At 42.5% G+C, this 16,503-nt stretch overlaps 1 protein-coding gene across 1 annotated transcript in view; it reads left to right on the top strand.

Moving 5' to 3' along the window:
- Acoxl (acyl-CoA oxidase like) overlaps positions 1–16,503 on the top strand; it is a 270,827-nt gene that overhangs the window by 176,771 nt on the left and 77,553 nt on the right. Inside the window, 1 exon segment of the mRNA XM_036185521.1 lies at positions 7,719–7,830. Coding sequence (XP_036041414.1) covers positions 7,719–7,830 — 112 coding nt within the window.

Genomic DNA, 16,503 nt, shown 5'->3' on the forward strand with positions numbered 1-16,503 from the left:
TATGAACTAGACTAAGTCAGGAGCTTGGCTTTCTGAAGCTAGGTTTGGAATGAGAACTGATATATAATTGATATTTCCCAGGAGCTGGTATCTAAACATCCTCCTCTGCCTTCTGTCTCCATGAAAGGCAACTTTGCCATTCTGGCTCCTGAAGGATGCTCTTCTACTTAGAATGAACAGCAGCTACTTGGGTTTTTTAAGTTTAATTAGTAGAAATCTGACTTATTTTGGTCTTATAATCATTCACTTTCTCAGGACATAGGGAAAGGGGAGGTGAACTATGGGAAAACCTTAGTATGAATTAACTTCAGACATACTGGTTAGTTTTTAGTTAACTTGACATAACCAAGGGTCATCTGGGAGTGAACTCAATTGAGAAAATGGCACCCATCAGATTGGCCTACAGGCAAAGTCTGTGGGTGATTTTCTTGATTAATGATTGATGTGTGAGGGTCCATCTCTTCAGGGATGGTGCCACCCCTAGACACGTGGTGTTGGGTTGTATGAAAAAGCAGGCTCAGCAAGCTATGAGGAGCCAGCCAGTAAGCAGCGTTCCTCCATGGCCTCTGCTTCAGTTCCTGCCTCCAGGTTCCTGCTTTGAGTTCCTGCCCTGACTTCCCTCAGTGATGGCGAGTAGCCAGGGAATATAAGCCAAATAAATTCCTCCCCCCACCCCCCCAAAAACAGTTGGTTTTGGTCAGTGTTTTATCACATCAACAGAGAAGCAAGTTAGCAGAACACACCTTTTAGAAAAATTATATTTAATTATTTACGAGTGTACACACACGCACGCATGTTACAGCATCTGTGTGGAGGTCACTCGCCTCTGTTCTCTCATTCCAACATATGGGGCCTGGGAATTGAACTCGGGTCATCAGGTTTGATGGCAGTGCCTTTACCTGCAGAACCAGCTCGCTGGCATCCCTGGACCTTGTGATCTAGGTTATTGGGAGGTTCATAGGGAAGAAACACAAAGTCAACACCAAGTTGATGTGTGTGAGGAAAAGCTGAGGGTGGGGGCCGTTTTGACGATTGGTCTTTATGTCTATTGATGCCCCATGCTTCATTTTCCTCGTTAGCCAAATAGGGAAGGTATCAATAGCTACCCCATGAGGGAAAGCATAATCTATTACTCTGTGCTTGCCTACTGTCCTCTGGGGCACTTATTCCCTCCAGCACAGGTGTGCCCCAAAACAACAGAAATCTAAGTTAATAATACATTTAAATGTCATATTCTCTAGGTCTATGAAGTGTTTGAAGATTACCTATCCATATGACCTATGTTTCTGTAAATCTGGAAAACCTAACTAACATAACTATAAACGTGACAAATATGGGTGACTATTGACCTGTAATTCTTATCATCCTAAATAACTTAAAGACTAAGACTTCACGTTAATAAGGTAAACAGTCTGTAAACAGATGTACAGTATAAAGATGATGACCTCAAAATTGTGACAATACAAAATATCTTAAACCGAAGTAGGAATGTATAGTGAAATACATAATATGACAACAATATCCTTAATATGTATCAGTATACAAAATATCCTAAACAGAGGTAGAAACATACCATACAGTATGACAATATAATTTTACATTTGCAACAATATGTAAAAATATTTCAAACAGGAAGAGGAATTATATGTACAATACAACAAAGTTTTTATTTGTATCTATATACAAATTATCTTGAGTATGAATATAAAAATGGTTTACATTTGTATCAATATATAAGAATCCATAACAGTGCAAATTATCTAAGGCTGATATTTTAATAAATAAGTTTATTAGTATATACAATAATCTGCCTTAATATACTATACCTATCCATTCCCCTTTTTTATTTTCTTAAACAGAATACTCAGTCTAAATTTTATTGTTCCATCCTCCAACCCTATAACCATTTAACCATAACCTTCAGAAAACTGAAATTTTTGGGAGAGGGGTCATCATTTTCTTAGAATTGCTTCCTGCTGTTTAGGGGGGTGATAGTATCTCTGTGGGGTCCTATAAGAAAGCTTAGATAGTTAGGTCTCCAAAGAACTAGCTGTAGAGTCTGCAATCAGTTTCAGAGTAATGGGTAAGGTTGTCTGTGATTCTAGCTAGAAGTATAGTATGATAGACCATCTTATCTTGGAACTGTCCTGAAGAGTTTTCAGTCTAAAGCTGATCATTGAGTAATGTTCTTAGGTACAATAGCATCATTCTGGACTAGGTAGAGTCATTGTCGTGGGGCCCCATCTTTTTTTTTTTTTTTTTTTAGACTTCAGAGATTGCTATTGGAAAGACTTATATTTCACTGTGGAAAACTTGAACATTATTAATCTCAAAATGGAAAGTTTGGATTTATGGTGAATTGAGAAAGGATTCCCAGAAATCAAGGATAAGCATGGAAAGAAATAGAATCTTGACAACAATGGTCTCTAGACTACTGGTTTTCTTCTGTCTCACACCAGTTGGCTCTTCTGATATGAGACAGAATCTCCTAATTTTTTTTTAGCAATATGTTTGGGTTTAGAAGAGAGAGCCATATTCCAGCTCTAAAGCCAGCTTGATTTATAATTGGGACCACAACTGTTCTAGAGTTAAAGAAATATTGATGTTAGGCAGTAAGATATTACCATGTAGAGTATATTGGTACCAATAGGTCCTTCCTTTCTGCTATAGATGTCTAGGTGTCCAAGGCCTTATGATTTCTTGAAGATATCATCCTGTAAAGACAAACAACAGAACTCTGCCCTGACCCTTGTTTGATGAGTTTTTCTTACAACTTGCTCAGTTGGTAGAACATGAGATTCTTAATCTTAGGGTCATGGGTTTGTGCCCCACATTGGATGCCAGATATAATGAGAATTTCACGGAGCCTGTTTAATGGACAAAAGAATTTATTAAGGGGAAAAAACTCACTGTACAGAATTGACACAGGTTCTGGAATGCCTATTCCAGCCACCTGAATCAGTTCTGCTTCCAAGCCCCACAAAGGAGCGGAAAAAAAAGCAATACCTATGTGTATCTCAGGTCTTAAGGGTCACCAAGAGGCCATGCCCCTGGGGCATGTACTTCAAGGTCATAGGTAGGTGGACCAGTTACCTGCTGCATCTCTAAGGGCGGTGCTTCAAGGTCATAGACAGAATAGCTATCCACTACACTGTGATCTTTCTTCCTTCCTTTCTTTTTTAAGATAGGGTTTATCTGTATAGCCCTCGTTGTCCTGGAATTTACTCTGCAGCAAGGACTAGCCTCAAACTGAGAGATCCACCTTCCTCTGCCTCCTGAGTGCTGGGATTAAAGCCATGTGATAACACACCTGGCTGTTGTGCTGTGGTTTTATGATGGCCATGGTACCACGAGGCAAGGGTAAATTTTCAACTCTATTGTGAGCTTACGGGATCATCATCCTATAGTCAGGGCATCATTAACAAGAATCCACTGATGATGCCACTCATCAGTTCATGTCCTTACTGTGCATTTTAAAGTAAACTGCAAGCATCTAGCACACTTTGAAATAGCATTGTTTATTCAAGTTCAACCTGTGGAGACAGTTCCTTTTCCTCTTATGTAGAATTTTCTTTTAATTCCTTTCATATGTTTTAAATGTACACTTGTTGAGTTTTGGCAAATGCCTAGACATTATTCTGATATTTTTTTCCACCAAAGACTAGAGTTTCCCATTCTAGGATTTCATATAAATGGAACATACTGTCTATACTCTTTTGTAGCTGCCTCAATAATTCAATATAATGCTCTTTAAGATTTGCTCATGGTGTCATATGTATTACTTCTTCCCCTTTTATTACTGAGTGGTATTTTATGGATAGAGTCTGATTTGTTTTCCATTCTCTTATAACGGATAGACACCTGAATGTTTCTAGCTTTTCACTCCAATGAGCAGGACAGCTATGACTATTCTTACATAAGCCTTTTTTATGAACGTTTCTCTTGATTTCTCTTGGGCATGCAGGAGACATGGAATTGCTAGGTCATAGCACATATGCTTATTTTATGAGAAGCTATGAGAGATTTCCAGAATGAGTGTGACCATTTGACACTTTGATGAGTAGGTATAAGCATTCTGGCTTCTCTGTGTCCTTGGCAACATTCGGCACAATATATTTAATTTTAGACAGACTGCTGGATGGAGTGTGCTGGTTCACTCTAGTCTGTTTGCATTTCACTAGTGACCGATGAGACCCATTCACATTTAGTTTAGTTTTACTTCTGCAGTCCTTCTGATTTCCTTGTAAAGTTATCCAAGAGACCCCCCCCCCCCTTTAGCAGTGGTCCAGGTTTCAAAGGCTTTCTACTTTGGATGACTTTCTTGGATTCACAGGGGACACAGATGTGTGGGTGAGGTCCTGTACACACAGTGCACAGCTTCAAGGGAATAGACATTGACCTATGGTAAACACCCCAAGATACAATGGTGGTTTCCAACACAAACATTCACAGCTCCAGGTTTCATAGAATCGCCCCTGGATGGCTAAGACAAGTTTAAAAAAAAATAAACCATGTAAGTTCTTTATACCTTTTATGAACTAGACTAAGTCAGGAGCTTGGCTTTCTGAAGCTAGGTTTGGAATGAGAACTGATATATAATTGATATTTCCCAGGAGCTGGTATCTAAACATCCTCCTCTGCCTTCTGTCTCCATGAAAGGCAACTTTGCCATTCTGGCTCCTGAAGGATGCTCTTCTACTTAGAATGAACAGCAGCTACTTGGGTTTTTTAAGTTTAATTAGTAGAAATCTGACTTATTTTGGTCTTATAATCATTCACTTTCTCAGGACATAGGGAAAGGGGAGGTGAACTATGGGAAAACCTTAGTATGAATTAACTTCAGACATACTGGTTAGTTTTTAGTTAACTTGACATAACCAAGGGTCATCTGGGAGTGAACTCAATTGAGAAAATGGCACCCATCAGATTGGCCTACAGGCAAAGTCTGTGGGTGATTTTCTTGATTAATGATTGATGTGTGAGGGTCCATCTCTTCAGGGATGGTGCCACCCCTAGACACGTGGTGTTGGGTTGTATGAAAAAGCAGGCTCAGCAAGCTATGAGGAGCCAGCCAGTAAGCAGTGTTCCTCCATGGCCTCTGCTTCAGTTCCTGCCTCCAGGTTCCTGCTTTGAGTTCCTGCCCTGACTTCCCTCAGTGATGGCGAGTAGCCAGGGAATATAAGCCAAATAAATTCCTCCCCCCACCCCCCCAAAAAACAGTTGGTTTTGGTCAGTGTTTTATCACATCAACAGAGAAGCAAGTTAGCAGAACACACCTTTTAGAAAAATTATATTTAATTATTTACGAGTGTACACACACGCACGCATGTTACAGCATCTGTGTGGAGGTCACTCGCCTCTGTTCTCTCATTCCAACATATGGGGCCTGGGAATTGAACTCGGGTCATCAGGTTTGATGGCCAGTGCCTTTACCTGCAGAACCAGCTCGCTGGCATCCCTGGACCTTGTGATCTAGGTTATTGGGAGGTTCATAGGGAAGAAACACAAAGTCAACACCAAGTTGATGTGTGTGAGGAAAAGCTGAGGGTGGGGGCCGTTTTGACGATTGGTCTTTATGTCTATTGATGCCCCATGCTTCATTTTCCTCGTTAGCCAAATAGGGAAGGTATCAATAGCTACCCCATGAGGGAAAGCATAATCTATTACTCTGTGCTTGCCTACTGTCCTCTGGGGCACTTATTCCCTCCAGCACAGGTGTGCCCCAAAATAAAACCCACCAAGTCTCTGTGTGACATCCAGTAGGTGACTGCATCCTTCTGAACTTCAGTTTCCTAAACAGTATTTTAATTATGATGGAATCTACACGCTAGATAATAACAACTCAATAGAGATAATTCTCAATAAAAACTCAATACTAGCCATTCTGATGGGTGTAAGATGGTATCTCAGAGTCATTTTGATTTGCATTTCCCTGATAATTAAGGATGTTGAGCAATTCCTTAAATGTCTTTCAGCCATTTGAGCTTCTTCTGTTGAGAATTCTCTGTTTAGCTCTATAGCCCATTTTTTAATTGGACTGTTGGGTATTTTGATGTCTAATTTCTTGAGTTCTTTATATATTCTGGATATCAGCCCTCTGTCATATGTGGGATTGGTGAAGATCTTTTCCCATTCTGTAGGCTGTCGCTTTGTCTTATTGACTGTGTCCTTTGCCCTACAAAAGTGTCTTAGTTTTAAGAGGTCCCATTTATTAATTGTTGTTCTCAGTGTCTGTGCTACTGAATTCATATTTAGGAAGTGCCAATGCGTTCAAGAGTACTTCCTACTTTCTCTTTTATCAGGTTCAGAGTAACTGGATTTATGTTGAGGTCTTTGATCTGCTTGGACTTGAGTTTTGTGCACAGTGACAGATATGGATCTATTTTCATTCTTCTACATGTTGACATCCAGTTATGCCAGCACCATTTGTTGAAGATGCTTTCTTTTTTTCATTGTACAGTTTTGGCTTCTTTGTTGAAAATCATATGTTCATAACCAAACTAGCAGAAACACATGAACTGTGAACCAATAGCTGAGGAGCCCCCATGGAACTGGACCAGGCCCTCTGGTTAAGAGAGAAAGTTGATGAGTTTGAACTGTGCAGGAGGCCCCCAGGCAGTGGGACTGAGACCTGTCCTTGGTGCATGAGCTGGCTTTTTGGAACCTAGGGCCTATGCTGAGACACTTTGCTCAGCCTTGGTGCAGGGAGGAGGGTACTGGACCTGCCTCAACTGAATCTACCAGGCTGGGCTGACTCCCCAGGGTAGACCTTGCATTGGAGGAGGTGGGAATGGGGGATAGATGAGGGGGAAGGCTGGGGAATTGGAAGAGGGAAAACAGGGGAATCTGTGGCTGATATGTAAAATTAAATTAATTATAAAATAAAAATATTTATTTAAAAAACAAAAAACCCTCATCAATACTAGATAATAACTCAAAAAATACTGAATGTTGTTATAAGTTTCACTTGATGGAAATTATATAACTGTTAATAAAGAAAAGCTGCATGTAAAATATTGACCCTGACTCAAGGTGCCACAGTAAGTAGGAAAAGCAGGACACCATATTACTTCTGTACCATAAGGGTAAATATGTAGAATAAACCAGAGCCAAGCACTCACCAGAAAGTACTGAAAAGAAACACAGATATGCCAGTGGGAGGTGGGATGGAGGAACATGTTCACAATACCTTCCTATAGGGAGAAAGTGCCGTTTGGTTTTTAAATATATATTGTTATAATAGTAATAATTATCATCATCACCATCATCATGTGTCTGTGTGTGCACGCATACGTGCCAAAGTGTATACGTGGAGGTTAGAGGACCACTTTTGGTAGTTGATTTTCTTCTTCCACTACAGAATCCAAGGATTGAACTCAAGTCACTAGGTTTGTGTGGCAAATGTTTTACTCACTGAGATATATTTCTGGCTCTTTTATTTTATTTAATTTTTAAAAATTAGACTTATATGCATGTATGTCTGTGTGTGCATATATGCATGTGAGTGAGGGTGCCTACAGAGGCCAGAGACATTGGCTTGTTTGGAGCTGGCAGTACAGGCAGCTGTCTGGGACTTGAACTCAGGTCCTCTACAAGAGCAGTGTGTGTTCTTAACCATTTGAGCCATCTCTCCGGATCTCACTAGCCCTCACAAATCATCCTTGGGGATCTCTTTAAAAGCCAAACTAATAGCAATGGTCTCTGTCTTTTCTTTCCAGTTTCCTGGCATTTAACACTGACACAGTGGGCCATCTTGCCTTTTTGCTGAAAGCATTGAATTTTCGAGAAAGGGTTCTTCAGCGGAGTTTGGTGTCCAGAATTTACAATAAGGTAAAGATATTGTTATGGTTTTTTTCCTTTTGATGAATGTGTAAGGTATAGCCAAACTTCATGATAAATTTAGCAGGGGATGAATCTGCATACTCAGAAACTTGGGGAAGTGGTCAGGTCTCTACAGGCTGTCTTATAGGGCAGCCTTGCCTGCTCTGGAAGAAGCACCATACTATTGTTTAACCTTTTGTGTCCTGTTCTAGAGTCCTACCCATAAGCATCATTTGGCACCACAGCAGGTGCAGAGTGTAGGGATTTTCACTGGAAATGAAAAAACCCTATTCAGATGTAGAACAAATACATTGTCCTCAGGAGAGAATTTGTACATTGAACATATGTAAAATTAGCATTGTGTTCATCTGAGGTGTATTATATTTCCTGTTAAGAAATTTGTGGATTTCTGTGAAAACATAATATAGGATGTGGGGAGGTGGCTCATTTCTTAAAGTGGTTACCCCACAAGCATGAGGACCTAAGTTTGTATGTCTAGTACCCTCCTGTGCACACACCTGTAATTCCAGTGCTGGAGAAGTAGAAACAAGAATTTCCCTGGGGTTTGCTGGCCAACCTGTGTAGTCAGTGGGTAAGTTCCATGTTCAGTGAAAGACTCTGTCTCAAAAACAAGCGAATGGAAATGAGAAGGGATTGGGGAAAGCACCTCATGTCGATTTCTCGTCTCCATATGCATGTGAACATACATCCACTCACCCACGCAGACCTACATACAGGTACCACACACACACCACATACACATGTACAAAAATACATACCTCCATTGATAGATATTAAGAAGGAATAGCTGTCATGCACAGTGCCAGTGGGGTTGGCTTGAAGAAACACTCCAGCACTTCATGTTTTATCATTTGGTCCAAGGCAATTGGTCAACAAGACTCCAGAAAGTTTTATCTATCCACTCTTGATCTTGAGTCAGTGCTCAGAGCTGAAGAACCAGGATTCAGAGAGCCGCGCTTCTTCTGTACTAGAACTAGGTGCTAAAGGGACCAGAACTGAGTCCCCGGAACTCTCTTTCAATCCACCACTTTTTATATCAATGCATAGTGATGTCATCTAGTCCAACACAATGGAGATAGGAATAAAGAGAGTGCAATCCATATAGAGACAAGCATTCTCTCAGGAAGCATGCTGGAGGCAGAAGACTCCTGGAAACATAGAAGCAGTTAAGACTCACACTTATGGGACAGAGCCACATTGGGTAAGGAAGCTGGGCTCAGGGGTGAGCACAGTCCATCTCTCAGGTAGAGATAAGGGGTGACACTCTGCCTGACCACAATGGCGCAATCATGTGATTTAAGTCTCTCCACCCACCCCTGGCCTTTTCACAATGGAGACAGCTGCAGAGACGGAAGTCTATAACCCAGGGCAAAGATGCAGCAGGAAGAATGGAGACAGTGCAGCCTGCAAACCATCTTTTGAACACTATAGAAGAAAAGGTTGAAGGTGAAATTGCAAGAGAGGGAAAAAACGATAGCAATCCAGCCAGTGGGAAATCCCAAAGTGCCAGGACAAAGGGAGCCACAGTAACAGTCATAGACACAATGGACCAATACTTCCTTTGTATTGAAAAACGTGTTTGTGGGTGGAAAGCCTGCGCCTGTAGCCTATAGGTCCATTGCTTTTCTCTCTGTTGTAACAAACACCTGTCAAAAACAGCGTAAGGAAGGGTTTGTTTTGGCTCACAGTTTGGGGTGCTTATCCATTCTAACAGTGGAGGCATGGCTGCCTGAGCTGGAGTCACCCTGTGTCCGCAGTGAGTGGTTGGCTCACTCTTTCTTTTCTATTCAGCCTGGGACCCAGCCAGTGGGACCCTATTGCCTGCATTCAGGGTAGATCTTTCCTTCTCAGTTAGACCTTTCTAGAAATACCCTCATAGGCACACATGCAGGTGTGTCTTCATGGTGATTCTGCTGCTTTTAATTCTATTCCCTGCATAGTAAAGATGCTCCGAGACTTGCTAAACACTCAGAAATATTTTCTGTTTACAATTGTTCTCTGCCGGAGGACAAGTAATCGTTTCCATTGGTGTCTATTCTGATTTCGAGAGAAGAAAACTCCCACACATGTGAATGTGTTTTCCAAACATCAAATAAACACTAGGCAAAGGATGTGCTGAATAAAATTGGAGAGGGCTTTAGAGCCCAACAGTTACCATTCGCTGCTGCCAAACTTCAGGTCCTCTTCTGTAATTTGGAATAATAAGGCTGAGTGTGATGCAAATGTGCCGCATGGCTGGAATATCACTGGATATGTAAAGTAGCTGTCGAAGCTCTAATCTTACCTTCATGTTAATTACCCAAGTTTCTACCATCCGTGTAACCTGTTTATAGACAATACCATGAAATATTCATAGCACACAAGACAGTTTCAAGGGCTAATCAGAAAAAAGACCATGAAGATTATCAAGCAGGCTCCTGCCTTGGGGAAAGCCTACATCTAGTTTTAGCCTGAGGCAAAATTAAGACAAAACCCATAAGGTTAGGAGAAAGAATATGGTCATCTATTGTTTTAGTTTGTGTCTTTCACTCCTTGGCTTGTGTTTGCTTCCATAGATTAATTGTGTATTGTAATACAGTGATTCCAACCGGCAGTTTGAACATCGAACCTAAGCAGAGGTTGGTCAATAGTCTTTGGCTAGTGGTCAAAGAAGAGACAGTTCATCCAGCATCCATAATCTTCCTAAAAACAACCGTAATGTTTGGCTTAGAGCTTTCAGATGAAAAGGCAAAGCCATGAGGGCTTTGGGAATCTGTGTGTCTTCCTAGTTCTTTGATAAAACTTTGACTGGTTTTTCTTCCTCAAAAGCACATTCTATTACAGACATGTTTGGCCAACCTTCTCAGTGCATTGGACAGCCGCTCTGCCTCCTACCCTGCAGTGGCCAGTGGGTCCCACAACAGAACCAGCCTTTGCAGTCATTTGACAATGTGTTTCTCTGCCCAGAGCTGTCAGGTTTTCACTCAAAAGGAGTCCCAGGAAAGCCTTTGCCTTGGAGAGCTCTTGCCCCCTGAGCTCCCATGGGGGCTCATTTCTCCAGTTTTCCAAACTTGTGTGGCAAGGGCCATTCATAGTTGCTGCCTCAGTTCCCCACTGGTAGGAGAAAACACATGCCATTGAGCAATGGCTTGTCACATTGAGAATATTGCATCATGTAAAGCTGCCATTCTGCAGGGAAACCGTAGACAGGAAGATGAATCATCAGTAATCAGTTTGTTTGAAAAAACATGACTTTACTTGCCAATGTCCATGACAGAAGCTGGCTGGGTAGCAAAGTGAGAATGTAGGTAAGGGATCTAGTCCTAGCGAGTCTGGAGAGGCTCAGGGTCTGCTTCTCATCACTTGTCGCGTTCTTTCACATTAGCTGCACCTCTACTTTTTGTCATTTCTTTAGTTTTTGAGAATTTCATACATATCCATAACGTATTGACATTAGTTCCATCATCCTTTCCCCTCTACCTCCTGCCTTCCCCCTTCCTCGTATATCCATGGCTTCTATGACTATTGTTGTTACATAGATGCAACGGTATGTTTAGTGCTGCCCACTAGGGTCCAGATAACCTGTCAGATGACGTGTGCTGGAGAAAACCAGTTCCCTCTCTCAGAAGCGATTGAATGCCTGGAGCTCTGCATCCAGGAGTGGGAATTTCTCCCATTCCTGTTGTTGTTAGGCAGGGCCTGTTTAGGCCACACTATGTTGAGATTTCATGGTGCAGCATCCCTGTCAAGTCCAGAAGACACTGTTTTCAGCAGTCCTGGTCCTCTGTTCTTACAATCTTCCTGTCCCCTCTGCTCCTGTGGTCCCTAAACCTTCGATGTAGAGGTTGTGTTGTCTGTGGACCAAGTGGGGCTGAGCATTCCAGGCCTCTTAGTCTCCAATTTTACCAGTTGTGGGTCTCTGTGATAGCATCCATTTGTGGCAAAAAGAATCTTCTTTGGTGAAGGGTGTCTCAGTTACTTTTTCTATTGCCATGATAAAACACCATGACCAAAGCAACATAAAATAAGATTTGGGGCTCATAACTGCAGGGGGTTAGAGTCTGTGAGCATCATGGTGGAGGGCAAGGCAGCAAACAGACAGGTGTGGTGCTGGAGCAGTAGCTGAGAGCTTACAACATCTTTATCTGCAAGTAGGGGGCAGAGAGAGGCAGAAAACTAATTGAGAATGGAATGAGCCTTTTGAAACCTCAAAGCTCACATCCAGCGACGCACCTCCTCTAAGAAGGCCACACCTCCTAATCCTTTCCATACAGTTTTACTATCTGGGGACCAAGCATTGGAACATGTGAGTCTGTGGGGGCCATTCTCCTTCAAACCACCACACAGGGCAATAGCTACACTTATCTGTGGGTAGAAGGATAGGTGTTTAGAATATGGTTAGGAGCTTCATTGATTTAGGAAAATGGCAATACTAGCTTCTCTTCCTGGGGCTCTGACTCCTCCAGACACAGGTCAAGGTTCCAGTATATGCCTCTACTTTAGAGGGTGTAGGAATCCACTGAGAAAGATTGATTTCAGAAAGCTGGGGCAGATTACCCTCCACCACACCACAGACCAAGTTGAAAAGAAATGGAAGCTGTATGCAAGCAAGCATCAGGATTTATCATCAGACTTAAGGCAGTAAACTAATTTGGAAATAAGTACTTTAATTTTCTTTATTTGGAGAGCTAGATGGAGAATTAGTGGAGGCTGGAAATGAGATTGCTAGAAGTGTAACTATGTAGCACTTTCTATTTCGACAATTACTGTTACTCCAGTTTTTATTATTGTGAATGCACAAGCTGAGGACTCTTAAATGCATGGGACTTTAAATGTGGATCTTTAAAACATAGTAACACTGCAGAGCTTCTGAAGATAATGGCAGCTGTTCTGCATCTCACAAGTTTAGCCCTGACACACCTTTGTTCACATCTGTCACTTGAGGCCGGGACTCTTCATCTAAGCTCTCATATGTAGAAAAGGCCAATTGTCTGTGTTGGCAACTAGATGGCCCCTGAGTGGGTGGCACATGCTTGGGAGAAGGGCAATTAGACCATCCCTCAAACAAGGGTCTTCACAAACACTGGTTAAGAGGCAGCTGATCGATCTAGGTGTGGTGATATTTTATTTGTACTGAAATGTGATTTTATTTGTATATTAATAAAGTTGCCTTGGAGTCAGAACAAGCCATAGCAGAAGCTGGGCGGTGGTGGTACACGCCTTTAATCCCAGCACTTGGGAGGCAGAGCTAGGCAGGATCTCTGTTCAAGGATACAGCCAGCATGGCGACACATGCCTTAAATCTCAACACCAACCATAGAAGACCTGGAGGTCTATACAGACAGGCAGTGACGAGGAGGTCATGTGGCTGGGTTTACAACCAATGGGAAGGCAGAACAGAAAGTGTATATGAAAGACAGGACACAGGAAGTAGGTCTCTGGCGGAGAGGAAAGACAGAGCAGCAGTGAAGGGTAAGTTTTTCAGCTCTCAGCTATTGCTCTGACCTCTTGGCTTTTAACTGGGCAATTGGCTCTGTGTTTCTTATTTAACAAGATGGTTACATCTACATCTAGGAAAACATTGTTGTCAGTCAGTCCAGACAGAGAACCCACCACTGACTGTACCCATCTGAGGGTCCAGACAGAACAGTAGTCATCAGTCTGTTTATTAAATTTAAAATATTTAGTTTTACTATCTTTATGTATGCTTCTGTGGTTGGGGGAGCAGGAGGTTTGTGCAAGTGAGTGCTGGAACCTGTGAAGGCCAGAGGCAAGGTATCTCCTGGAACTTGAGTTATGGGTGGTTGTGGTTCATCTGATGTGGGTGCTGGGAACCAAAGGGTTCTCTGCAAGAGCAGTACTTGCTGGTGACTGCGGAGCCATCTTTCCAGCCATAGTTCTTAAGTTTAAAACAAACAAGCAGGCTGGAGAGATGGCTCTGTGGTTGAAAGCGTATCACATACAGCTCTTTCAGAGGGCCTGGGTTCCATTCCCAGCACCCACATCAGGTGGCTCACAATGGCCGCAACTCCAGCTCCAAGGAATCTAATGCCCTCTTCTGGCCTCCACAGACACTGCATTCACATGCTTATACCTCCAGACACATAATTAGAATAAAATAATTAAAAAACAAAAAACCTAGCATGGTGACTGGAGCAAGCAGGTACCTAAAAAATCTGTTGACACAAAAATAGCAAGAGCTTTGCTCCAAACACAGATCATTAGTCAGAAAATGGAATGAGAAATCACATGTCCCAGATTCATTGTTTATGTCTTTGGAGCATGGTGGCTGTGTTTCCAAGGGCCACTTTGAACAAAACTGCAACTTCCTCTCAGCTGGCTAGTGTTATAACTTCTGGAATGTGAAACAGATTCCTATTGCTCAATGAGAGATTAGGGCTTAAATCCGGAAACTCCTGACACAGGGAAGAGGTGATATGGCTGGGAAGGAGTGGGTGGTGGTCCGGAGAGTTCTGGGACTAGAGAGGCAGGAAGCCCCAAGGCAGCCTACTCTCTCCTCCCAGCTTTGACTGCTCGCAGACATTTGCATAGCTCTTCCCTCTTCTTTCTGGCCATCATTACTATTTTAAGCCCACTTAGTAAATTCTCTCTCTCTCTCTCTCTCTCTCTCTCTCTCTCTCTCTCTCTCACACACACACACACACACACACACACACACACACACACACACACACACACACGAGTTTATCCCCTTGGAAGGGATCCCTGAGATCATACAATCAGACCCACTCATTATGGGCAGTCAGCCTGGGGTCAGGAGTCCACGGTTTCTCCGTGTGTTAGTCACCACTGGCAAGACTAGGACTGAGGAATGTCCTGAGATGAGACTGTGAGGGCAGCTGACTTTCCTTGTCAGTGGCTCTGCCTTACAACCATTGGTACTGGCTGACTTCTTGGCTAGGAAGGATTTCTGTTTTCCCCATTCCTGAATGTATTACTTGGCTTCTCTGTAGATTATTCATTCAGTGAATTCCTATTTATATCAGGATGGATTCATAGGTAATTATTTTATACTTTGAGTTATAATCTAATACTGTTGATTAGATTCTCCCCATTCCACCACCTCTGTCTTCCTTCCTCTCTCCCTTCCTTCCTTCTTCCTTCCTTCCTTCCTTCCTTCCTTCCTTCCTTCCTTCCTTCCTTCCTTCCTCCTCCCTGTAGCTGGAAGTTTCCTTGTGTTCTGCCCAGCCCGTGGTTGAGACAAATCTCTCCCACTCATGTTCCAAAGCTGAGAAGTCCCAAATAAACACACAGAGGCTTGTATTATTTATAACTGTTTGGCCATTAGCTTAGGCTTATTACTGACTAGCTCTTATACTTAAATTAACCCATAATTCTTATCTATGTTTAGCCACATGGCTTGGGACCTTTTCTCAGTTCTGCCTTGTCATCTTGCTTCCTCTGTGTCTGGCTGGCGACTCCTGACTCAGCCTTCCTCTTCCTAGCATTCTCCTCATCTGCTCACCCTGTCTATACTTCCTGCCTGGCTACTGGCCAATCAGCGTTTTATTTATCAACCAATCAGAGCAACACATATTCACAGCATACAGAGGGACATCGCATAGCACCTTCCCTTCCCTTCCTTCCTCCCTTCTTCACTTTCTCTCTCTCTCTCTCTCTCTCTCTCTCTCTCTCTCTCTCTCTCTCTCTCTTTCTCTCTGTCTCCCTCCCTTTCTTTCTGAGTATTTTCTTACTTCCTGGTTTATCTTTATCTTGCTTCGTTACTGGCAACCCTGTATCAGTCACTTCTCCAAGGAGCTCAGGCTACTCTGTTGATAATTGTATTAAAAATCCAGTGTCTTATCCTTGGGTTCCCTCTGCTTCCTATTCAAAGCCATAGAATCAATATAAATATGAACACATACTAAGTCACGTATATTTGAAATCACGGGTTTTTAGTGATAGCTCCGACTTCAGTATAAACAGTAGGGATCATTCTGATGTCACGCTCCCATTCGTTGTTTCTTGCTTGTTTGCAAATTCCCAGGATACATGTTAAGAACGTGACAGAATGGCCCCTGGTGAGGAACACACGGACTAACTAGAGTGCAGTGTTTTTCTCTGTAACATCAGCTCTATATCATAGAATCAAAACAGTATTTCCAACATTTAACTAGTCATTTATTCTGCACGGCTGTACTCCCATGTCACAGACTCTTTCCTATGTGTAACTCTTCCTTCAACTCCCTCTGTCTCCAGGCTGATACATCGCCCCTTTCTCTTTCTTTTTAAAATTATTGTTATTCTTAGGGTCCCTATGAAAACCTGTGAAGTTCCCTAGCCTCCCTGCTATACAGGAAGCTGCATTCAGGGAACTGGTACCCATTTCTCATCCAAATACCCCAACTCTTTGGCTTTTTTCTCTGTTAGGGCTTGAAGATGAAATTCCCCCTATGCAGTCTGAAGTGTGAAGTCAACTCCCATCAGGCAGTTCTTGAGAGGTGACTGAGGACTCAGACCTGGTCCACAGAGTAATCAATCCATAGTTTAGTGGTAATAATGATCAGTAGCAGAAACTAGGAGGTAGGTCTTAGTTGGAGGAACTGGGGCTGTGTGCTTGAAGAGTCTCTCTCTCTCTCTCTCTCTCCCCCCCCCCCTCCCTACCCCCTCTCTCTCTGTCTTTCTCCCTCCCTCCCTTTCTCTCCCTTCCCTCTTTCGGTT

The sequence above is a fragment of the Onychomys torridus genome, chromosome 4, assembly GCF_903995425.1.
Source record: "Onychomys torridus chromosome 4, mOncTor1.1, whole genome shotgun sequence".
NCBI lineage: Eukaryota > Metazoa > Chordata > Mammalia > Rodentia > Cricetidae > Onychomys > Onychomys torridus.